At 41.9% G+C, this 25,938-nt stretch overlaps 1 protein-coding gene across 3 annotated transcripts in view; it reads right to left on the bottom strand.

Moving 5' to 3' along the window:
• Positions 1-25,938, bottom strand: part of LOC114642286 (multivesicular body subunit 12B) — a 306,638-nt gene that overhangs the window by 52,141 nt on the left and 228,559 nt on the right. For all 3 annotated transcript variants that reach the window (XM_051932317.1, XM_051932319.1, XM_051932318.1), the window contains one exon: positions 298-353. In XM_051932317.1, coding sequence (XP_051788277.1) covers positions 298-353 — 56 coding nt within the window. The remainder of the gene's footprint in view (positions 1-297; positions 354-25,938) is intronic.

Below are 25,938 nucleotides of genomic sequence, written 5' to 3'. Positions count from 1 at the left end.
GTGCCTCATGAAAGTTTCAAACACTTGTTTTCATTCTAAGTAAAGAGATAAGAACAATAAGAAAGACACGGATTAAAACCGGACTTTAATTGCCTTCAGGCGTGAACAGATCACTGTTCCAAAAGTGCCTTACGTGAGTAATGGGCAAGGACTTACATCTTTTTCTTTGACGACACAATGCACTGTACACGTGAGTTACGCTACGGCTTAGCGTGTCATTTAAAATGTGCTACACGCTCACATGGAAAAAACAAAAAAAAGAGCAGATCATGCAAATAAAAAAGAAAGGCTCCTTACATCATTTGAGGCAAATGCAAACTTCTCCGAAATCATAAAAGGCACGCCATCCATCGCTAAAAGACAAGGGAGAGAAAAAGAAAATCCATCTGCATCAAAGTTGTCATTTTTTTTTTTAACCACAAATGCAGTTTTGTAATAAATAACAATAAATACCTAGATGAATGTTCAAGAGACACTGGAAAAATAGGAAAATTAATAATCACAGATACTCTATATAGACACAAGATCCTAGGGGAAGACGCGTGCCACATAACTTTTGGAGAAAAAAAATGGCTCGCTCTTGTGGTGATAAATAGAGCAGCAGTGAAGAGCTTTAGCACATTTGTGAGAGAGGAGCCCTCGACATGCACACACCAGGGCTCCTCCAGCGCTTAGGATGGCAGCAACTGGTGGAAAAGGTGCCAGGCAACGACCAACATAATTAGAATAATTCTTTGCATTTATATAGTCGGTTTACTCACCAGTCAAAGCGCAAAACGTAAATCCAGACAAGCAGAGGAGATGGTTTAGAACTGGGGTCTCCAAGTCCAGTCCTGCAGGACCCACCGTGGCTGCAGGTTTTCATTCTAACCCTTTAATGAGTGCCCTGTTTGTGCTGCTGATTGACTTCTTGTGAATTCAGTTTAATTAACTTGTCTGTTTTAAAATTTCTTCATCATTCCTCTGATTTGCTTCATTTCTTTCCTTAAATGAAACCCAAACAGAACTGAAATGTGAAGCGAGGGCGCCAGCAGAAGACCAGCTAAGTCAGGGCCTCAAACTCCAACCAGCTGCTCAATGAGGTGCCGATTCTTGTTGTTCTTTAATTCCGTGGCTCATTAGCAGACATTTCCAAAACTGCTGATTTTCTCTTTTCTGTTAAAATGTTTTGTGGAGCCGAGCAGATCGACATTCCTGAGACCTTCATCTTTCTTTATTTTCAGATATTGTGTGATGGACATCAGTAGTTTTGGCTCATTTTGTATCTCATGATTGTCTGGCTGCTAATTAAGGTAAAAAGAAACAATGACGGGGTCTGAGTCTTCAAGAGCAAATCAAATAAAATGAATTCAAAAGAATTTAATGAGCTGCAAAAACACGTCACTCATTAAGAAAAGGGTTTGAATGAAAACCTGCAGCCACTGGGGGCCCTCCAGGACCGGAGTTGGCGACCCCTGATTTAGAAAGTGAGACGAACTCTCAACTCGTGCCTAATCAGTTGTAAAAAGTGACATTAATACAAAATGAACTGTCACAATGTTTAAATGCGCATATAAGAAAGTGGTTTTACAATAATGTTACTTGTAGAAAGAAGAAAAAGCAAAACAGTGTGTCGATCCTGTGCCAGACAGCATCTATGCCACCCTTCAAAAAGAAGAAGATGAAGACCACCTTATGGATCCTCATGCTTTACATTCAGAGGCGCTGACAGAATCTCTTTTGACCCCCAAAGTCAAATTCCTTCTGTTGGTGGGTGAAAAAAGGCAATCCGTTTGATTTAGTGCTAAGACATTGGGGTGATTAGGTCTTGGCGTAATTAACCCTGCGTCTTTAATGCATCTTTAAAAACAAAACTTTATTTCACACACTGTATCTGAGTTTCTAAAGTAGTTTAAAATAGTTCAAATGCCTGCAGTGGGTTGGCACCCTGCCCAGGATTGTTTCCTGCCTTGTGCCCTGTGTTGGCTGGGATTGGCTCCAGCAGACCCCCGTGACCCTGTGTTCGGATTCAGCAGGTTGGACAATGGATGGATGGATAGTTCAAATGCAGCTACCGGAAAGGACATAGTCTGACCCTCTGTACAAAAATACTCTACAGTCCAAGAGGCCTCAAGAAATTCTAATTCATAAGAGATGCAAAAAGGGGAACTTCTAGTGTGTGGTGTTCCACTTGAGGCTTAAGTACCCAGGGTTACATTTCTTAAGGCCTTCATGTTATCTCATTCACTGCACACATAGTACGTCCATAATGGTCAGGACACTCCGTGCCTTTAATGACTAACAGTTCGTGTTTCTTTCAAGCCTTCTAATTTAAATCTAAGGGCTACTCTACTGTCCCACAAAACTCACCTTGAGAACACTCCATTACCTTTAACTTACATGGGGTGGAACTATCAATGGTAAAGCTACATTATATTCAATTTCAAAGTAAGCAAAAAACTGAGGTAAATTTACCATTAACATTAACTTACCGTATATACTTGAATATAAGCCGAGTTTTTCAGCACCCAAATTGTGCTGAAAAACGTGACCCTCGGCTTATATTCGACTCAGGTCCTGCTGCCCCCGCCAACCCGCACGTGTTTAGTCTCTCCCTGTGCAGCGAGCGAGCGAGAGACACACACGCACGAGAGAGAGAAAGAGACACACACACACACACGCATGCACGCACAAGAGAGAGAGAGAGACACACGCGTGCGCGAGAGAAACAGAAACAGACACACACACACACGAGAGAAAGAGAGACACACGCACGCACAAGAGAGAGACATGTGCACGGGAGAGAGAGAGACAGACACACACACACACACACGAGAGAGAAAGAGAAACACACACACGCACGCACAAGAGAGTGAGAGAGACAGAGAGACACACGCGCACGCACGTACGTACATACATGTGTGCATGCACGAGAGAGAGCGATGGACAGAGATACCATATTGTTTTTGCTGACCCTCTTCTCCACTTACAGGGCTAGTTTACTGTTTTTCTTTGAAATAAATACTCAAAAACATTTAACCTACCGATGCCTCAATTAATGTACGGTAATTTTATTGGTATTTATTTTGATTATTGAAACTTACCAGTAGCTGCTGCGTTTCCCACCCTAGGCTTATACTCGAGTCAATAAGTTTTTCCAGTTTTTGTAGGTAAAATTAGGTACCTCGCCTTATATTCGGGTCGGCTTATACTCGAGTATATACGGTAAACGTTTGGGCTCATGTGCACCATTCCAGGGAGCTTCACAAATAAAGAGAAATGACAGACTAAAATAATTCAAATGCAGCTACTGGAAAGGCACTGCAGCTGTAGTACGACGCGACGTACAGAAATCTCCACAGTCCAAGTGTCTGTGAAAGTCAAAGCAAGTCGTTCACACAAAATAAGGAAAAAGGGAGAACTTGTGGTCTGTGGTATTCCACTTGAGCCTTACGTGTCTGGGGTTACATTTCAAGGCGACTCCGACTCCTTTATCACAAACTGCCTGAAGAAGGGGGGGGTCTGAGTTGCCTTGAAAGCTTGCATATTGTAATCTGTTCAGTTAGCCAATTCAAGGAGTCACTTTGCTTGACTTCTCGTTGAATCCATAATGGCTAACACGGTACAACGCCCTACCACTAGGTCATATTTCTTAAGGTTTTTATGTTTACTCACCACAAATACGTACATAATGGTCAGAATACTTGATGCCCTTAACGCCAGTCTGACTAACAGTTCATGTTAGGCATCTCCTGAACGTTAATCTAATGGCTATTCTATTGCCACTCAAAGATAACATTAAGAACATTCCATTACCATTAACCAATATGGGGTGGAACTGATCTATGGTAAAGCTCCATTATATATTCAAGTTCAAACTAAGGTAAAACTAAGGTGAATTTACCATTCACATTAACTTGAAGGATTCCAGGGCACGTTACGAATAGTCAGCTACTTCTTGCGCTGTTTCTACAGCCAGCACCACTGATCTAAAGTGCTTTTATAATGGAACTTAACTTTTTTTCTTTTAAAGGTGGCAAAATGACTTCAAACAAGTCTGCGTTTAAATGACACCGTACCCCAGTATTATTATTAGCGTTCTCAAGTACCCACTGGCAGCTCCCCTTTAAGTCTATGATAACGTCTGTAAGTATTTATTAGAGTCTCGAATCAAGCAGGACATCAGGTAGCAGTCGATCAGTCATCTAACCACAGCACTGGGTCACTGACTGCATGTAAGCTTTGAAGAAACAATGGCGGCTGAGATACCAGACCATGAATGTACTGTATATCTTCACATGTGCACACCCTCTTCTACACATTCAGTCGAGGCCAATGTTGTGTCACCACTAAAACAAAGAGGTTTGGACTATGGAAGAAGCCAAAGAAGAACATGTAGAATTATCACAGAACACACCTTGAGAGGAACTCACCAGTCGGTCTTCCTATATAAGGCACCCAAATGTCCCGCTCCCTCACTGGGTCCATACATGGGCTGATTCATGGCGCATTTTGTATAAAGGACAGCACAACGGTGAGGTACTTTGTGTCACCGCTACAAATCTGTGCACAGTTTCTGGCTGAGTCACTCTGTGCTTCAGGTGTACGTGTTCTCCTCATGTCTCATTTCTTTCCATACCCTACAGACTTGTCGTTTAGGTCAAATGGCAGCTCTTAGTCTCCAAGTTGGTCAAATACAACCAACCTACAGCTAAGTAACCTGCTTTGCTCCTCACAGTCCTATAATGGAAAACGTGCATTCAGAAAATGACCGATGTGTGTAAGTTTACAGCAAACTTTTATTTAGAGATCTTGGAAATCCAACCTTCAATGTCTCTGACTATTCTGCTTGCCTGTAAACAAACTAAACCAGCCCAATATCCAAGATTCTCCAACGTCTGGCATCGTGTTTCTCTTTCAGCTCACTTTCTCCTCCTTCCTCTCATGTGCTGACACTTGTACTGTTATGGGAATTGCTTTCAGACTAAAGTGTGGCCTCAGTGTAAGTTTATCTTAACGGACTTCTCTTACTGGGCTGTCTCCTTTTTCTCTTTCTTCAAGGTTCTCGGCTTGTGTTGTCCTCTGGGCAAAAGTTGGCATGTCTGTCATTATTTACAGTCAAGTCACTCTTTGATCTGTCTAGCAAAGTGAAAGGTGGCATTGAACAGAGCATCAAATAATTACATAAAGGTACATGAAGTGCACACACATATACATTTTATATATATATAAACATACAATGCCTGAACTTGGATTATTTTGCCAAGTGTTCCCCTATAAATGAGGCACAGCCAGGCTCTTTATAGGATAAAACAAAAGAAAAATATTCACTCGATGTTCTTTTGCCTGAAAATGAACCACTCTTGCCATCTCATTGAGAGGAAAGCACTGAAGATGTGCCAAGAGCTCAGTAGTATAATTAGCATTCTCCCAAACAAACGAGCTTCAACAGAGCTGTAATTAAGCAGGCCTGTAATTAAGTATATGCCCTTTATCATAATGATCATGGTTAAAAATGGTGTGACGTGTGGAACTGGGTTATTAATGCTGTAACCTTACGCTGAAGGGAGCCTACATACAAATCAGAGCATCAAGAATGTCAGGTTTAACCACTTGCCTTTGTTTATAAAAAATACAGAAAAATAAATTACTGAATCTTGATCAGAAAACAAAAAGCTCATTCATCTCCTCTGCGTTGTAACTAACCCAAAGGCTTCAGGCACAATAAGAATCTCAACTGTTAGGCAGTTTGTGGACTAAAGAGGAGAAGCTGAAGTGGCTGATATGCACCTGATCTGAACGGAGATAGATAGATAGATAGATAGATAGATAGATAGATAGATAGATAGATAGATAGATAGATAGATAGATAGATAGATAGATAGATAGATAGATAGATAGATAGATAGATATGAAAGGCACTATATGATAGATAGATAGATAGATAGATAGATAGATAGATAGATAGATAGATAGATAGATAGATAGATATGAAAGGCACTATATGATAGATAGATAAGACAGACAGATAGACAGATAGAGTGAAAGGCACTATATGATTGATAGATAGATAGATAGATAGATAGATAGATAGATAGATATGAAAGGCACTATATTATAGACAGACAGACAGACAGATGAAGATGCTGACTTTTACCAGTTTCCATGATATCCTTATAAGCTGTACATTGTGAGTGAATGCCACACACACTTTAATATGTCAGCTCTCAGTAAGAGTAGCGTATGCTTTTCTTTTTAAAGCAATGATATGGAGAATGAATTGTTAGACACATAACTGAGTTATCAATGAAAATTTTTTAAGCTCAAGTCTAAAGGCCATTAAAGAATGCAGTGAAAAGAAAATGCGCATTACGAAATGCAAGACAGGAGAATCTTATGTTAAATCAATGGTGGATATAAAGCCTTTTAAAACAATTAAACAAATTAATCTTGAAATGACATAAAACCAACTGATTTTATATATATATATATACAGTGGTGTGAAAAACTATTTGCCCCCTTCCTGATTTCTTATTCTTTTGCATGTTTGTCACACAAAATGTTTCTGATCATCAAACACATTTAACCATTAGTCAAATATAACACAAGTAAACACAAAATGCAGTTTGTAAATGGTGGTTTTTATTATTTAGGGAGAAAAAAAAAATCCAAACCTACATGGCCCTGTGTGAAAAAGTAATTGCCCCCTGAACCTAATAACTGGTTGGGCCACCCTTAGCAGCAATAACTGCAATCAAGCGTTTGCGATAACTTGCAATGAGTCTTTTACAGCGCTCTGGAGGAATTTTGGCCCACTCATCTTTGCAAAATTGTTGTAATTCAGCTTTATTTGAGGGTTTTCTAGCATGAACCGCCTTTTTAAGGTCATGCCATAGCATCTCAATTGGATTCAGGTCAGGACTTTGACTAGGCCACTCCAAAGTCTTCATTTTGTTTTTCTTCAGCCATTCAGAGGTGGATTTGCTGGTGTGTTTTGGGTCATTGTCCTGTTGCAGCACCCAAGATCGCTTCAGCTTGAGTTGACGAACAGATGGCCAGACATTCTCCTTCAGGATTTTTTGGTAGACAGTAGAATTCATGGTTCCATCTATCACAGCAAGCCTTCCAGGTCCTGAAGCAGCAAAACAACCCCAGACGATCACACTACCACCACCATATTTTACTGTTGGTATGATGTTCTTTTTCTGAAATGCTGTGTTCCTTTTACGCCAGATGTAACGGGACATTTGCCTTCCAAAAAGTTCAACTTTTGACTCATCAGTCCACAAGGTATTTTCCCAAAAGTCTTGGCAATCATTGAGATGTTTCTTAGCAAAATTGAGACGAGCCCTAATGTTCTGTTTGCTTAACAGTGGTTTGCGTCTTGGAAATCTGCCATGCAGGCCGTTTTTGCCCAGTCTCTTTCTTATGGTGGAGTCGTGAACACTGACCTTAATTGAGGTAAGTGAGGCCTGCAGTTCTTCAGACGTTGTCCTGTGGTCTTTTGTGACCTCTCGGATGAGTCGTCTCTGCGCTCTTGGGGTAATTTTGGTCGGCCGGCCACTCCTGGGAAGGTTCACCACTGTTCCATGTTTTTGCCATTTGTGGATAATGGCTCTCACTGTGGTTCGCTGGAGTCCCAAAGCTTTAGAAATGGCTTTATAATCTTTACCAGACTGATAGATCTCAATTACTTCTGTTCTCATTTGTTCCTGAATTTCTTTGGATCTTGGCATGATGTCTAGCTTTTGAGGTGCTTTTGGTCTACTTCTCTGTGTCAGGCAGCTCCTATTTAAGTGATTTCTTGATTGAAACAGGTGTGGCAGTAATCAGGCCTGGGGGTGGCTACGGAAATTGAACTCAGGTGTGATACACCACAGTTAGGTTATTTTTTAACGAGGGGGCAATTACTTTTTCACACAGGGCCATGTAGGTTTGGATTTTTTTTCTCCCTAAATAATAAACACCATCATTTAAAAACTGCATTTTGTGTTTACTTGTGTTATATTTGACTAATGGTTAAATGTGTTTGATGATCAGAAACATTTTGTGTGACAAACATGCAAAAGAATAAGAAATCAGGAAGGGGGCAAATAGTTTTTCACACCACTGTATATATATATATATATATTATATATATATATATATATATATATATAAAGTAACATTAGACAATCCGTTTTCTCATTTGGTGATCATGTTGTCATGTGTACAGAGTTCACTGCTTTAACGTGTTTTTCTCCAAATCTGTCAAGTTCATGTTAAAGATCAATAAGCACACAGAGGTCTGGTTCTGTTCATCCAGCCGCTCGCCACATACACTATGAACTCCTACAGAAGTATTCACAGAGTGTATAAAGGGCTGGTACTGTTGGCCTGTACAGACAGATCAGAAAACAATAATACAGGTGATGGGAAAAAAACACTAAAACTGAATGGCACAGCTGGAAGAAATGGGATGGAGAGGCATACGGCACTGGCACAATACGATTGGGTAACTCAGTCCATGAAGTGGGATTCATGTCTATAAGAAAGAGGTTACGACTGGCCAGTCTGCAGTCACTCTTTCACGTTTACTTTGGCAATGTAGAAAAGCACTGAAGAACAGAAAGACTTCATATCACAGGATGTTCGAGGTTATGATGACTTGATAACAGACCTTGTGTCAAGCATGCAGATTAGAGGGTCGCCTTTGGGGCTCATCAGAGGTAAGCACTGCCACTCCAGGACACGAGGGGGCGCTGTTACTGATGGTATTGTCACTTTTCCCACACATAGCTCAGATAAACTGACTCCACCCCTTCCGTTCCCGCGACTATAAAGCTAAGATACCCCCAGAAGCAGTTGCCCTCCGGATGACGCTGTGACCACCCTACAGAGCTTTGCCTTGCTGTATGCCAATCAGGTGATGACGACTTGTTTGGTTTTTTGTTTTATTTCTTTATTTTGGTGGACTGTTTAGTTATTAAAGGATAACTTTGGTATTTTTGAAGCCAAGGTTATTTCTTCTATAACATGCTACATGTGCATTTGCTATGCGAAATGGTGTTCTAAAGTTAATCACTTTCTATAAATTTAAACCAATATCTTGCCCACACCGATACTAAAATTGGCCCTAATGTGTGATCACCTTGCGATGGACTGGTGGCCTGTCCAGGGTTTGTTCCTACGTTGCGCCCTTTGCTGGCTGGGATAGGCTCGCACACCCTCGTAATCCTGTTCAGAACAACACGCCAGTCAGAAGAGAAATGTTGCCCACACTGGTGCTTTACATGCCAGTGAATGGGGGCATGGAGGAAAACCTTAAAAACGTACTAAATACGTCCAGTTTTCAAGCCAAGGCAGCTGTCGAGAATTGATCCACGTCTTGCGATTGCACACACACATTATAAAACAGTTTACACATAATTTTTTTTATCAAAACAAAAAAAGACGACTAGCAGCGCGACAGCCCATCACTTAGTCTCATCACTGCACGACAAAACCTTTCACGTCCTCGGGGGTGTGGTTTCCTCCCAACCAATCAAATCACAAGTCAACTTTGGTTGGTTTTACTTTAATTTACTTCCAGATTTACACACGAACTAATAGAACACGCATCCTTAGCACAAGGAAATACGCCATCTAATGTTTATCTGCAGATCCCTTTTGTTGTCACAAATATGAGCTGGAAACATGAAAAGCAGAGAATTGATGTGCGCCTTCCATGAGTGGACTTTCAAGACGAGCACTAAAGACAAAGAACTGATCGACAGACGGAGGGCAGCCCACCATCCCAGCTCAATTTCAGATACTTTCCTTCAACAAGCAACTCTGCTTACCATGGGACTGGTGAGCAGAACAATTCCAACTATTGTTAATTGCTCATTATCACTGTACGTTAGACAAGCTCCCTGAAACGCTGTTTGCAAATCATTACAATAAGGCCACATGTAACTGCACTGGAAATGAGAAAGCTGATCAGCAAATTTCTAATTAGCAGATACTGGTGTGAACGATAAAATAATTAACAGTTGTCACTCACCGCGGTGTCTCGTCATCAAAGAAGATAAAGTTTGATCTGCCAAGTTCTTTACACTTAGGAGCAGACACAGCAGTTAACAGAATAAGATATGAGAACCCATCACAGGAGCTGCGGACTGACCTGTGAGGATTCTGTAGAAGCCAAACTGACGGGTCTCCCCCCACACCCCCCTTTTGTTTTAACACGTCTCCCCAAGAAAAATGAATGATCTAATGGATGCTTGTGATACTTGTCCTTTATTTTGACTGTCTGCCTTACCCTCCTGATGGATTCTGCCCTTGTGAAATATGCTTTATATTCTGTATTGCAATCTGCTGTTGACGTTGCACTTGAACTGCTATTTCGTTATTTACTGTGAAAAGTTGTGATGTCAAATGTTATAGAAAATAAAACTTGACTGGCTGATGCAAACTAAATAGGATGTATACAGTAAATATGCTGTGGTGGGTTGGCACCCTGCCCGGGATTGGTTCCTGCCTTGTGCCCTGTGTTGGCTCCAGCAGACCCCCGTGACCCTGTGTTCGAATTCAGCGGGTTGGAAAATGGATGGATGGACAGTAAATATGAGGCCAAATCAGTGGCCAGTTATCTGACTGAAGATCACTCACCAAGTCGCACACTCAGGACGGGCACATGCAGGTCTTCACCTTGGCGGAGCGGTGGCTCCTCAGAGGTCAGGGATCTGCATTTGCAATCGGAAGGTTGCCGGTTCGAATTCCGTAAATGCCAATAGGGACTCTGCTCTGTTGGGCCCTTAACCTGCAATTGCTTAGCACTTTGAGTAGTGAGAAAAGCGCTGTATAAATGCAAAGAATTATTATTATTATTTGTCCTCCCTAAGTCTGATTTAAGGTTTTGCTTTTCCTGCTCCTTCTCATCGCAGTTTAATGTCAGGGGAAGAAAAAAACTCTTTGTATTTAGAGGAGTTCGGAGGGAGCGAACAACAGGACGTTTATCTTTAATTCATAAAGCGAGCGTCTCAAGATGCCAAGCTGTGTAAATGGGCTCCGTATAAACAAACAGCTTATATGCACCCCTAATACAAAAAAATAACCTTCATAAAATAACAAAAAGTAAAACTTCTACTTTCATTAATGAAAAATTTTGGTTTTACATCTTGCTGATTTTTAAAGCATTAAAAATAAAACTGACCTGAAGGGGCCCTGAATTTCTGGTTAGTTACCGATGTAACAGTACAATACAATACAATACAATTTATTTATGCATAGCCGAAAATCACACAATAGGCTTTAGCAGACCCTGTCTTTGGACAGCCCCCCAGCCTTGACTCATTAAGATGACAAGAAAAGACCCTTGTAAGGGGAAAAAAAATAATTGGAAGAAACCTTGGGAATAGCAGTTCAGAGAGAGACCCTCTCCAGGTACAGTTAGGTCCATAAATATTCGGACAGAGACAACTTTTTTCTCATTTTAGTTCTGTACATCACCACAATGAATTTTAAATGAAACAACTCCGATGCAGTTGAAGTGCAGACTTTCAGCTTTAATTCAGTGGGGTGAACAAAAGGATTGCATAAAAATGTGAGGCCACTAAAGCATTTTTTGAACACAATCCCTTCATTTCAGGGGCTCAAAAGTAATTGGACAATTGACTCAAAGGCTATTTCATGGGCAGGTGTGGTCAAGTCCGTCGTTATGTCCTTATCAGTTAAGCAGATAAAAGGCCTGGAGTTGATTTGAGGTGTGGTGCTTGCATGTGGAAGATTTTGCTGTGAACAGACAACATGCGGTCAAACGAGCTCTCCATGCAGGTGACAGAAGCCATCCTTAAGCTGCGAAAACTGAAAAAACCCATCCGAGAAATTGCTACAATATTACGAGTGGCAACATCTACAGTTTGGTACATCCTGAGAAAGAAAGCAAGCACTGGTGAACTCAGCAACGCAAAAAGACCTGGACGTCCACGGAAGACAACAGCGGTGGATGATTGCAGAATCATTTCCATGGTGAAGAGAAAACCCTTCACAACAGCCAACCAAGTGAACAACACTCTCCAGGGGGTATGTAAGCATATCGATATCCAAGTCTACCATAAAGAGAAGACTGCATGAAAGTAAATCCAGAGGGTGCACTGCAAGGTGCAAGCCACTCATAAGCCTCAAGAATAGAAAGACTAGATTGGACTTTGCTAAAGAACATCTAAAAAAGCCAGCACAGTTCTGGAAAAACATTCTTTGGACAGATGAAACCAAGATCAACCTCTACCAGAATGATGGCAAGAAAAAAGTATGGAGAAGGTGTGGAACAGCTCATTATCCAAAGCAAACCACATCATCTGTAAAACACGGTGGAGGGAGGCAGTGTGATGGCTGCTAGTGGCACTGGGACACTAGTGTTTATTGATGATGTGACACAGGACAGAAGCAGCCGAATGAATTCTGAGGTGTTCAGAGACATACTGTCTGCTCAAATCCAGCTAAATACAGCAGTCAAATTGAGTCATGATACAGATGGACAATGACCCAAAACATACAGCCAAAGCAACCCAGGAGTTTATTAAAGCAAAGAAGTGGACAATTCTTGAATGGCCAAGTCAGTCACCTGATCTTCACCCAACTGAGCAGGCATTTCACTTGTTGAAGACTAAACTTCAGACAGAAAGGCCCACAAACAAACAGCAACTGAAAGTAAAGGCAGTAAAGGCCTGGCAGAGCATTAAAAAGGAGGAAACCCAACATCTGGTGATGTCCAGGAGTTCAAGACTTCAGGCTGTCATTGCCAGCAAAGGGTTTTCAACCAAGTATTAGAAATGAACGTTTGATTTCCAGTTATTTCATTTGTCCAATTACTTCTGAGCCCCTGAAATGAAGGGATTGTGTTCAAATTGCTTCAGTTGCCTCCCATTTTTATGTAATCGTTTTGTTCACCTCACTGAATTAAAGCTGAAAGTCTGCACTTCAACTGCATCGGAGTTGTTTCATTTAAAATTCATTGTGGTAAAGTACAGAACCAAAATTAAAAAAAAGTTGTCTCTGTCCAAATATTTATGGACCTAACTGTAGGTTGGGCGTGCAGTGGGTGTAAAATAAAAAAAGAAGGTGGTCAATACAACACAACACACAGAACAGAACACAAGTCATCCTCAACACAACACAATACTACAATAGAAATGTTACAAGTACAGAGCAGAATTCAACAGTACAGGGTGGTCCAGATCTAATTATGCAATTATGAAAAGGTGAACACATCGCACCCGCTGTTTGACTGACAACCGTCTCCCCGCCATTTTGGAATGCAGGGCAGGTGCTGCCATCTATCGGCAACAAAAATATTTTTTTGTGAATTCTCTATGTAATAAACTTAAGTTATAGAGTAATGAAAATTGCCTAATTAGATCTGGACCACCCTATAGATGATGATATCCCATAGAGGATTTGTTCAGAAGTCTCTTTTCTCGGACGTTTGTGCTACAAGTTCGCTTCAACTAGCAGTTTTATCGGATGCCCCGTGGACTGCACATCAGTAGGACCTTTTGGCGTCACCAGTTCCACTGTTCTGCAGCTCATGATTTATAAAAACTGCTCAGTACTCTGCTTATAAAATATGGAGGGGCCCGTGGAGTGGTAAATTTGTTCAATTAATCAAATAATTAAACTAATTAAGAAAATGATAGCTGGATTGGAACAAAAATGTAGAAGATGCAGCACCTCTCAAGAAGGAGTTTCCTGCACTAAATAAACAGAACATTTTAAAAAAATGATAAAATAGGTGACTTCCCCAAAAGTGATCAGGGACAGGCTGTCTGGAGCAGTGGACGGTCCGTCGGCAGCTGCCACTACTCTTTTGCTCCTACTGTACATAACAGTCAAAGAATGGCCACACATTACAGCACCAGGCAGCTTTGGCCCGTAAACACCAATCAGAAATGATAATGAAGAGGGGCATACAGAAGAGAAGAAGAGGAGTAACGCACTGGCAAGTCTCGCTGAGCCGAGAGTGAAACTGTTTCAAAAACTGGATGGGAACCATCAGACGGCTCACCAAGTGTTGCGTTTCTAAACCAATCCAACGCCTCGTGAAGGTGGCGCTCAGAGCGATACTGAACTAGAATGATCAGAGGTGCGTCTCGCTATCCTGGTCCCACAGACAGCAAGCTTCTGATTACAATAAACTGTACAGGACAAGTGTCTCCTAAGAAGACTCCCATTAAACTGGAGTGTTTCATATGCAGACAGCCCATTACATGTGTTAAAAATGAAAAATAACCGGGTTGCATGGGAAAAACCTTTCTGCACAGAGGCACCTGAAGACAGCAAACATAAATGATACACGGGTGCCGCGTGTTGTCTCTTTTGTTCAGCGTTACGTCGACAGTGTAGGAGTTGATGTACGCTTCAAAGAACTGGAAGCTTTGTTTGTGAAAATATGAATTGCTAAATACACATTCGAAGTAAATGACGTCTCACACCTCGTCGAATGGACTGCCGTTAAGAGAGCTGATAACAAAGAGCCAGGGGAGATGCAGAATTCAGTACTCAACACACCCGAATGACAAGGGTGGAGAGCATCCACCTTCTGACTGCACGTCTAAACGAGTAACTAAAAGAAATGAACATACAAACACACCATGACAGCATTTTTAACACATAGTGCTTAGACCACAATGCTTATCTAGCAAAATGACTGAAAGATATCAGAAGCACGTCTGAGATTGCTCTCTCTTCTGTGGTAGAGCTCATTACAATCTACAAATGAATTATTAAGCTTCAGTTGCCTTGTGCTATGGAGCTCCCAAATGGGTAACAGCGATTTTAGCTTTTTATTTTCTCTCCAGGGAGGCACGGTGGCGCAGTGGGTAGAGCTGCTGCCTCACAGTAAGGGGTTCGTTTCCCAGGTCCTCCCTGTGTGGAGTTTGCATGTTCTCCCCGTGTCTGCATGGGTTTCCTCCCACAGTCCAAAGACATGCAGGTTAGATGCACTGGCGATTCTAAATTGTCCCCAGTGTGTGCCCTGCGGTGGGCTGGCGCCCTGCCCAGGGTTTGTTTCCTGCCTGGCACTGGCTCCAGCAGACCCCCGTGACCCTGTAGTTAGGATATAGCGGGTTGGATAATGGATGGATTTTCTCTCCATGTCAAGTCTTTTGATCAGTATCTTTTGCTGTCTCTCTGTCTTCCTGAAACCCCAGCGACAGTTTAAAAATGCACTGACTGGAGAAATTGGGGACAGGTACTCTAGAAGGGCGTAGCCTCTGCAGCAGCAGATTTTGCCGTTCTTCACTACAAACATTTTAATGGGTTGTCCCCAGATATGGATATTGTCATTTGAGAATCATGTCTGGCCCCTTCCAGAAGATTACCGTGTACTTCAGTCAAAAAAGTAGGTGACCTGTTTATGGCCAGTTACAGATTGTCTAAATCCGGCATCTAGACCTGTACCCTGGTAATGCACCATCAGCATCAGAAAAGGGGGAAAAAAGAATACGAAGAACTGCGTGCTGAGGCAGATTAATTTGCCAGAAGTGGCTCCACAGGAACAAAGGTACCTCTAAGTAGGGGGACACACTCAAACAGATCAAGGATTGTATGAATTGGTGTAAACGGGACTTAAAGCTGCGCAAATGAATGTTGGTACACAAACATCTCTACTCCAAAGATGATGATGATAGTAATAATTCTTCACATTTATATAATGTTTTTCTCGTTACTCAAAGCACTTTACATAGTAAGTGAGGAGACATCACAAATGTATTGTGAATTTCCCCTTCGGATTAATAAAGTATGTATCTACCTATCTATCTATCTGTCTATCTGTCTGTCTGTCTGTCTGTCTGTCTGTCTCTGTCTGTCTGTCTATTTAATCCTGCCTACTACACCAAATTCTATCTATCTATATATCTATCAATGCGCAGCATCCACCTGGATGATGCTGACAGCAGCCATTTCTGTGCCAGTACACTCACCACGCATATTAGCTGTTGGGTGGTGAAGGGGTGAGACATAGTTAGCCAGTTAGAGACAGGGGGCCAGAATGACTTGGGCCAGGACATCAGGAAAACACCGTGCAGAATGAATGACTGCAGAGAGCTGCAGAGAGTCAGAACCTCATCTGTCTGTCGGTCACTGCAATGGGATCCGCTTTCAGTGCCCCCTGCTGGCCTCGCCAACACCTCCTCCAGCAGCCTCCCAAGCTTTTCCTGGTTGGTCTCCCATCCAAGTTACTGGCACAGGTCCAAACAGGCTTAGCTTCAGGTGGATCATCTGGCTGATGACCCTGTATGACGTTTTTCATGTGGAGATTCTCCCCAATCCCTGTATTTAATACTCATGGACTACATGATCTTCTCTACTGGAGTCAAAAGTAGCAAAATTAAGGTTTAAGTTAAACACGCTACAGAAAGTGGGGCAATGTGAGAAAGGCAACAGAAACACACACACACAAAAAGTTGAACTGATCAGCAGTAACTCAGTTTCCACATCCACAGAGTGAGAGTGCCATAGACAGGAGAAACCAGATTTATGAAGATAATTAATTACCCACACACCTAAGTAGTTGTTTGTCATGGCACATTAATGACTTGATAGAAACCTATGAACTAAAAAACAGCGCAAAGCCCAGTGTTTTTATCGTCATTTAATTTCAGAATGATCCCGTGTGAAATTATCTAGTCGTGAGTGATGGAAGTATAAAGAACAGACTCAGCAAAGCTCCTTTTGGATCATTGCTTTATTAATGGTAACGTCAGGGAAATGAAAAATGCTAACATTGTCATATTTAGCTCCTGGGTATAGACGAATGGCTGTTTCAAGACTCTGAGGGCTCTGCTCGCACACTGCAGTGAGTGCTAATCCTTCACACCTCCACTGTTGGTTGCACTGCTGTCTAGCGCTAAGACAACGTCCAGGGGAAAGGCTTCACTTGACGCTACGCCTTCCCTTTTCTGACATGGTCTGCTGGCTGTTCTTAGGTGTGTACCCTTAGAGAAGACATTAAGTCACCCCTCATGGTCACACTGGCTGTCAAAAGCATTGCACACACTTGTTCCCCAAACACTCGGAATTCACTCATGTGTACTGCGGAAGAAATTGCTAAGCACATCTGCAAAACATTTTTCCTTGCATACAAATTTGTTTTACTCTTGTCACACAAACCTCTCTTTATCACGCAGATGCTGAGAGTTTTTAAACCGTGATTATTTGATGATTGCGACATTTTTTGCCCTCCAGGCTTTACGTGACCAGCTCTGTACATTTTTCTTAAACTTACCACAGCAATTTAAAGTTATTTCAGAAACTCTGCGAGTCCTGCGGTTTTCCATCTTTCCGACTACGCGGCTTCCTACGGCCAGTGCACAGTAGCATTTAAAGTGTGCAAACCCAGCATGCAGTGATGATCACTGGGCAGGAGGAGGCAATGAAGCTCAGCAACTCTCTCCTCTTGACGCAACAACACTTATTTCGAAAGAAAGAAAGAAAGAAAGAAAGAAAGAAAGAAAGAAAGAAAGAAAGAAAGAAAGAAAGAAAGAAAGAAAGAAAGAAAGAAAGAAAGAAAGAAAGAAAGAAAGAAAGAAAGAAAGAAAGAAAGAAAGAAAGAAAGAAAGAAAGAAAGAAAGAAAACCTTGTGATCTTCTGAATTGTTGCACTTGGCAGAGTGACAGCTCCAAAAACCCTCTGCAGCTGAAGATGATGCAGGATTAATATCATTTATATTTAGTGTTAATGAACTGCTTCAACAATGAAACTTGTTTGAACTGAACAACTGGCATTTCTACTGTCATTAGAGCATGTCTGGCAGTAGTGCAGTCTAGACAAGGCACAAGTGACAAGTGAGAATAATAAAAAAGGACCAAAGAACAAAAATCATGACATCCTAATCTGAAGATCTACGATTTCTTTTAATTTACAACAAAGGCCCTTGTCAACAGAAGAAATGTAACAATATTTAAGTATGCAAACATCATACTGACATATATGCATAAAAGAAAATTTCATACGATCACATTTAGAGTTGGTAATCGAGAGATAACATTTTCAAACCTGCTTAATGCAGTTTTTAGGGCTATGCGGGATAACACTGAAGCATTGAATATCCCAATGTATCTAATTTTGTGATCCTGCTTACTGTCCTAAGATATCTATCTATTATATAGTGCCTTTCATCTATCTATCTATCTATCATATAGTGCCTTTCATCTATCTATCTATTATATAGTGCCTTTCACTCTATCATATAGTGCCTTTCATCTATCTATCTATCATATAGTGCCTTTCATCTATCTATCTATTATATAGTGCCTTTCATTCTATCATATAGTGCCTTTCACTCTATCAAATAGTGCCTTTCATCTATCATATAGTGCCTTTCATCTATCTATCTATATCTATCATATAGTGCCTTTCATCCATCTATCATATAGTGCCTTTCACTCTATCTATTATATAGTGCCTTTTACTCTATCATATAGTGCCTTTCATCTATCTATCTATTATATAGTGTCTTTCATCTATCTATCTATCTATCTATATCTATCATATAGTGCCTTTCATCTATCTATCTATTATATAGTGCCTTTCATCTATCTATCTATTGTCACAAGAAGCTGGTTGACAGACCCAGCCAGGATGCCTGGAAAGACTGGTAGGTGGCATACATGTCCCCCAGACCACAAGGGGGCAACCGCCCTGGATGTTGAGGGGACCACGGGAAAACAGCAAGGAGGCTCAAGCCCATTGGGGCCCATGGCCACCACCAGGGGGCGCCCCGAGCCTCATGGAGCCCGGGTAACATTCACTTCCGCCACACCTGGGAAGATGGAGGAAGATCCTTCCAGGGATGTCCAGGAGTGCTTCTGGGTGCAAGGGCAACACTTCCGCCACCCTGAGTGTCATCAGGCACCTGAAGCACATCTGGGTGGGAATAAAAGGGGCCGCCTCCCTACAATCGAGGAGCTGGAGTCGGGAGTGGGAGCAGGACGAAGCTCCAGTGGAGAGAGGAAAGGCGGCCTACGGACAGGAAAGGCCCGTGTTGGGTGCTGGCAGCACTGTGTGCTGTGCGGGACTGTGTTTCAACAATAAACGTGTGCTTTTTATAAAGAAGTGGTGTCTGTCTGGTGGTGTTTGGACCCGGGGCTCACACTATCCATCTATCTATCTTGATATACTTTATTAATCCCTGAGGGGAAATATTCTTTTTGCATGACCTTGGAGGTCAGCCATCATACAGAAGCAATTTTAGGTTCAAGGCCTTGCTTTAGGGCTCAACAGAGTAGGACCCCCTTTGGCAGTAACAGGATTTGAACCGACAACCTTCTAGATACCAGTGTAGATCCTTAGCCTGAGAGCCACCACTCCACCTTACGGGTGACAGCTTAATATTCTGTGTCTTCCCTTAAGATTTTTCAAACTTCCTTCCGGCAAACGACTTTGTGCATTGAACACTAAAACAACACCCCACCTAAACCGTTCCCCCCCCAACCCCGCCCGAATGCAGTTATTCTGACTAATCAGGCCTGAGCTTCTACTCCGTATCTTTGTATGCCTGCACATAGTGGACTGCCGGGATGTTTTAATCCTACTGTCTCTTTATTTTGGGCATTGCCCTTGTGTGCTGCACCCTGTTTTATCTTCTTGTATTTATCTGTTGTGTTCGGTGTTGTCCTTGCTGCACCAACACTACCAAGACAAATTCCTAGTACCCATTGGTGTACCCGGCCAATAAAGTAAATTCTGATTGTGACTTTTTGTTAGTGTGAGGTGTTAATACTGTACATTTACTGTATATATTTCACTACCTGCATATTTCCAATATTTGAAAAGGACTCAAAACTCAGCCTCTGTGCTCTTCATGTCTTTTGAAGGCAGACATTCAAACACCTCCTTGACCGCCAGTTTCCTTGCCTTTGAAACTATGCTGTTGTACAATCTTTTGTGTATATTTAATATCTCAAGTGTACATTCGCCATATAAATATGACATTAACCATTTGTTTTGGTCATCACTTAAAACTACATGGGGTGTGTAAAATAAACATATTTTATATCTATCCATCCATCCATTTACCAACCCGCTGAATCCGAACACAGGGTCACGGGGGTCTGCTGGAGCCAATCCCAGCCAACACAGGGCACAAGGCAGGAACCAATCCTGGGCAGGGTGCCAACCCACCGCAGGACACACACAAACACACCAAGCACACACTAGGGCCAATTTAGAATTGCCAATCCACCTAATCTGCATGTCTTTGGACTGTGGGAGGAAACCCACGCAGACACGGGGAGAACATGCAAACTCCACGCAGGGAGGACCCGGGAAGCGAACCTCAGGTCTCCCAACTGCGAGGCAGCAGCGCTACCACTGCGCTACCGTGCCGCCATTTTATAATATATATATATATATATATATTAGAAGAAGTACCTGCTGTTACCCGGGAATCTATAACTGGTGAATTTCCCAAATGAAAGAAACAGAACATAGAAATAGAACAAACAATTTTCTGATTTACATTTTATTGTAAGTTTGTCCACTTTGGATTGTGTCTGCTGTGGCGTTTGAGACGCCCTTAAAATACACTTTTCTCTGGCAACTGAAGTGGACCGTGGAATTGTACGTCTTTTTTTCAGTGCCATGGGTATATTCGTGTAAAGCAGGAGAATTATAATGTGTTACATGGTATTACGTACGGAATACGCACCACAGTGAGATGAATTTACTTTATTTATACTACGTCGGAAAGTGAACAAATCATAGGACATATATACATAGACGCTGCATTCACTGTGTTGCCCAGTCAACACGATTAAATAATAACGTTTAAAACAGTATCGTTTACATACAATAGATTTTGGCGAATCTTTTAAATATAATTATTTATATCCATTTATACAATAATAAAGGCAATTATTAAATAATACTACACGTAACATTTCCCGGACTGCCTTCTTCCATCTCTGAAACATTTCTAGACTTCTTACACAGCACAGTACTGAAGTATTGTTTAATGTCCGAGTCACCTCACGTATAGATTATTGTAATGCTGTTCTATTTGGCATCCCACAAAAACGTATCCATCGCTTACAACTTCTTCAAAATTCTGCTGCCAGGATAATAACCTGCTGTTCTAAATCCACTGAACACATTACACCGATTCTCTCTCAGCTTCACTGGCTCCCTGTTAACTACCGATTACAATACTAAATACCGCTCTTAACATTTAAAGCTCTCCACAACCTCACTGATCTCCTACAGACTGACACCCCTCTCACTCACTCAGATCCTCATCTGCAGCTCGACTTTCTGTACCACAACCAACTGAACTTACTGTTATCTGCTCGGACCAACACCGACTTACTATACTCGGCTGTCCAGTGGCGTCACTGAAGCATTCGTACATTCTTAGCCAATCTTGCAATACTGCGTCCGCGTTTGCCACGTTATGTTCTAAGTACAGAGGCAGAGTCCTATTGCATGGTTCTAACTTGTATTGAGTCGAGGTATTGACGCGAACACCATACATACAGATACTATCAAATTATATATAAGGATATGTAGAAATAGACGACTGGGGACCTTGCCCCACTGAGACACCTGGAGAATGGAAGGATCAGGACAGGGGCAGTACCTTCCCCGAAACGCAAGAGGGCGCGACTCCTTGGATTGCATGGGGGCCAAGGAGCTTGAAAGCTCAACCCTGTGGGGGGCCGTGGCCACCGCCAGGAGATGTCTGGATGGTCCCAGAGCCATGGACTGAAGAACTTCTGCCACATCAGGAAATCCTCCAGGAACGGGAACCAGGTACACTCGGAGTGTACACCAGGAAGGACATCTGGGAGTATTATAAAAAGGGGTCGCCTCACTGCATTAGACGGGCCGGAGTCGGGTGGAAGAGGACGGAGCTTGCGAGGAGAGGAGTAGAGGCAGCAATAGCGACAGCAGAAAGGACTGTGAGCATTATTACTGGTGGTTTGTGCACTGTGTGCTGTGCAGGTGAATCGTGTTTTGGAACAGTCAGAGTCCGTGTCTGTGTGTGTCCGGGCTGAACCTTTCACAATATGTATATTAATTTGTGTGTGGAATATTCCTTTAAGTCACACTAGAGTCTGAAGTAGGACAGTTAAAAGGACGGGTTTGAAAACACGTCAATGCTAGAAAGTAACTCAGTTGTACTGCTGATGAAATGTACCATAAAACAAAGTGCAACAATAGCACTACAGCCATCCATTACATTGACTATTCGCAGATACAGGACAGTTGGCTTCCTGCAGTCAGAAATTTGGACAGGAGGATCAACCAGCAGCAGTAACTTCAGGAAGAGAGAAAAATCATTTGAGCGTATTTGTAAGAATACAATTCTTCCACTTCCATAGACTCCACGGTAATATTTTCAGGGTTTCCTCCATATGCGTTCAGCAGCGATGGTCTGTCACTTCTGTACTCAATACCAGTCCTGTCCATTTTGGGATGACAAATTCTAAAGTTGCCCTACAAAAGTTTGTGTCGGTGATATGTTACACGCACTGTTAATCGCAGATACAAAACCCCAATTCTGCAGAAATGGGAGGATTCTACTTCTAAACTACTGTAAGCGAGATTAGCTACTGAAGGGAATCTTGGTATTGAATGACCGTGCAGCCTCCCAATTGCTAGCAACATGTGAGTTCTTGTAACTCTGGGGGAGGCTGGAATTGGAATAACGGGAGAAAACAAATTGCTGAAATATGTGACTCGAGCTCATTGTTCCAAAACATGGACTGCCTTCCCACGTAAAGATGATCGCTGTGTTATAACGATTTGGGACTTGCTGCTTTTAGTGTATGAGATACTATGCCGGCACTTTTGCAGTGGTAAAGCTAATATGGTTGTGCTTAGAGATTAACACAAGCTCAGCAATATAACGAGGACTGGCCACGCTGCTGTTGAAGATGGCTGCCTGCAGACATTAGAAGCTGTGGGCCACATGCTGTGACAATATCAGTAGAAACTATGAGAAGGTCTCAACAAACCTTGCACACCTTCTATTAACAGACTAGCTGCCATTAGTATATGTTAAGGGTTTGATTTACACACATCTATATACTTCAAATGCATACATGGAAATGTATAAACACTAATAATAATAATACATTTTATTTATATAGCGCCTTTCCCATGCTCAAGGCACTTCACAGAGTTGAAGAAAGAACGACAGGGTTTACAGTATATGGCATTGTACTAAACCAGATAAATAAATAAAGAAGAGTAAGACAGTAATTCAGAGAAAAGCCTAAGAGACACCATAACTGATGGTCTCGCACACACACACACACACACACACACACACACACACAGGTTACATCTTGACATGGAGGTAAACTGAGAGAAAGGTAATAAAGTCAAGTAGAGCTAAAAGCCTTCCTGAACAGATGAGTTTTGAGTTGTTTTTTAAAAGAATTCATGGAGTCAGCTGACCTGATTAATTTCGGTAGGTCATTCCAGAGTCTGGGCGCTAGACAGCTGAAGGCCTTGTCACCCATGGAGTGTAGATTAGTATGGCGCACAGCAAGATTTCCAGAATCAGAGGACCTCAGTGGGCAGACAGGCACAGAGTGATGGAGAAGGTCACTGATGTAGACCGTGCAAGGCCATTTAAAGCTTTGTAGGTTATTAGTAGGATTTGATATTCAATCCTGTAAGACACGGGGAGCCAGTGAAGGCGAAGCAGGATGGTGTGATGTGCTCGCTGCTGCTGGTGGTCCATGTCAGGACTCTTACAGCCGAGTACAGCTGTGATATAAGATTAGAAGGGGCACCTGCCAGCAGAGAGTTACAATAATCAATGCGGGATGTGACAAAAGCAGGGACAAGTTTCTCAGTGTTAGAAAAGGAGAGGAAGGAGCGAACACGGGATATGTGACGGAGGTGAAAGTAAGAAAGTTTCTTAATGTGATTTATGTGGGCGGAATAAGAGAGAGAGGAATCAAAAATGACACCAAGATTCTTTGCATCAGAAGAAGGTCTGATGAGATCAGCGCCAAGATGGACTGAAAAGGAGCTCATTTTATTAAGTGGCGCTTCAGTCCCAATTTGCAGGAGTTCAGTTTTGTTGGAATGTAGTGTACAGTAATCATCATGTGAACTTTTAAAGCGACGTTACGCACAAAGAGACTGCAGGAAATGAAGACTATGCCATTTATGTAGACTGGCAGAAACCTTTCACAAAATGAAAGAGATTGAAAACAAAATGTTCATTTGCTGCAACCTCTTTGGGTGTCTGGTGGAGGTCACTCTCTTCTGCACGTGTCATCGTCACTCACGACCGGTGAGGCTTTGATTTTTTCAGCTCCTCCGTCCTTTTTAGTGTTCCTTTCTAAAAGTTGGACCTTCAAAAATCTCGACTCGTCTCACATTCCAGTCTCATATGATGGCTATTACCCAAAAGGGCATTTATATCATAGTAATATTGCAAACATCTGATCTATTCAATCTTTGCCTGATGCTGAACACTATTACATGCATTTGTTTATTAATAATAATAATATTTCTTCTAGACTTGATTGTTCTAATGCCATTTTTATCTTGTAGTTGTGCTACTAGAAGTCTTCAGGATGTTCAGAATGCTGCAGCTAGAATACTAACAAACCATGACCATGTAACACCCATTCTGGCTTCTCTTCACTGGTTACCAGTTCATGATCGAGCTTATTTAACTCTTTCAGGGTGGATGTCGACTTTTGTCAGCAGGGAGGGGTTGAGAGAAGTAAGCAACTGCAAACGGTGACAAAACTCGCCGTAATGTTTTAGTTCGACTGTCTTTGCTAGAAGGAAAGTTAGCTTTGTTGGTCTGACTGAGATTGCCTGCACTTAATTGACAGGAATGGCATTGACATCTGACGAGAGATCGAATCGAATGCACAAAACAAAATACTCCATGGATGATGTTTTGTACATTATCGCTGAATTGGACTCTGACTTGTCAGATGCCGATTTTGATGCAAGTGATCTGGAGATCGAAAACAAAAGCGAGGTACCAGCATCAGCTGATCAATCTCCAGCTAATTGTGGTGCCGAACACATTTGTGTTGATGAAGACCGCCACTCATAATGACATGAGGCACAAACCAGATTGCATAGCATTGCTACCGCAACTGTTGCTGCCATCCTCGTCCCCCATCATGCAAAGACAGCCAGCCAGCCAGCCGTCAATGTCGCCCGAGAGCGGCTCGCGCCACAAGACTGTGAACTGGGCGGCTATAGCACCCAGCAACAAATATTTTATGTTGATTTATGTGCGAGACCCTTGCTTTGAGTGCTTCTCAGAAAACTGTGTTGTTTGGAAAAAATATTCAGCCCTCAAAGAGTTAATTAAGGTATAAAGCCCTGCACCATTTTACGCAGAGACACTTTGGTATGTTCTCTTGGTGCTCTTAATGCTCATCTTTTGGCTGTTCCTCCAGCTAAGAAAAACCTCACTTGGTCATTGAGATTTGCATTTGCAATGGCCTTCTGTTACGAGTTAAAGAAGCAGACCAGTTGATATTTTTAAATCAAGACTAAAACTTACCTTTACAATCTTTATTACAACCTGCCTTAGAATTTTAGCCAGGTCTATCATCATGAAACACTTGAATGCTTAAAATATTACTTTCATTATTTTGCCTTAACATCTTGGTTTTAATGCCAAATTTTATTACTGTTCATTGTTTATTCTTCTTATTTATAAAGTGTATTACACTGAGTCTGCACTTTAAATAAAGCTGACTGACTGTTCCATTTGCACTTTTCCCCTTTCACAATCTGATAGTTAGACTTCCGAGATGAAGGCCCCTCCACCTGCACAGATTTTAATTGACCTTACATAAGTGTATGGGGGGACAGAAAAAAAGAATTACACATATAAGGGATTGTAACACAGAGAAGGACGCTTGTATACTGCTCTTGTAAACATGGTGGTTCTCCCTTTGCCTCATTTCAGACACCATTAAATGCTTTTCTCCGGTTAACGTT

Source organism: Erpetoichthys calabaricus, chromosome 9 (assembly GCF_900747795.2).
Source record: "Erpetoichthys calabaricus chromosome 9, fErpCal1.3, whole genome shotgun sequence".
Lineage (NCBI taxonomy): Eukaryota > Metazoa > Chordata > Cladistia > Polypteriformes > Polypteridae > Erpetoichthys > Erpetoichthys calabaricus.
Note: the sequence above shows the minus strand (reverse complement) of the source record. Positions and strands in the feature narration are given on the sequence as shown.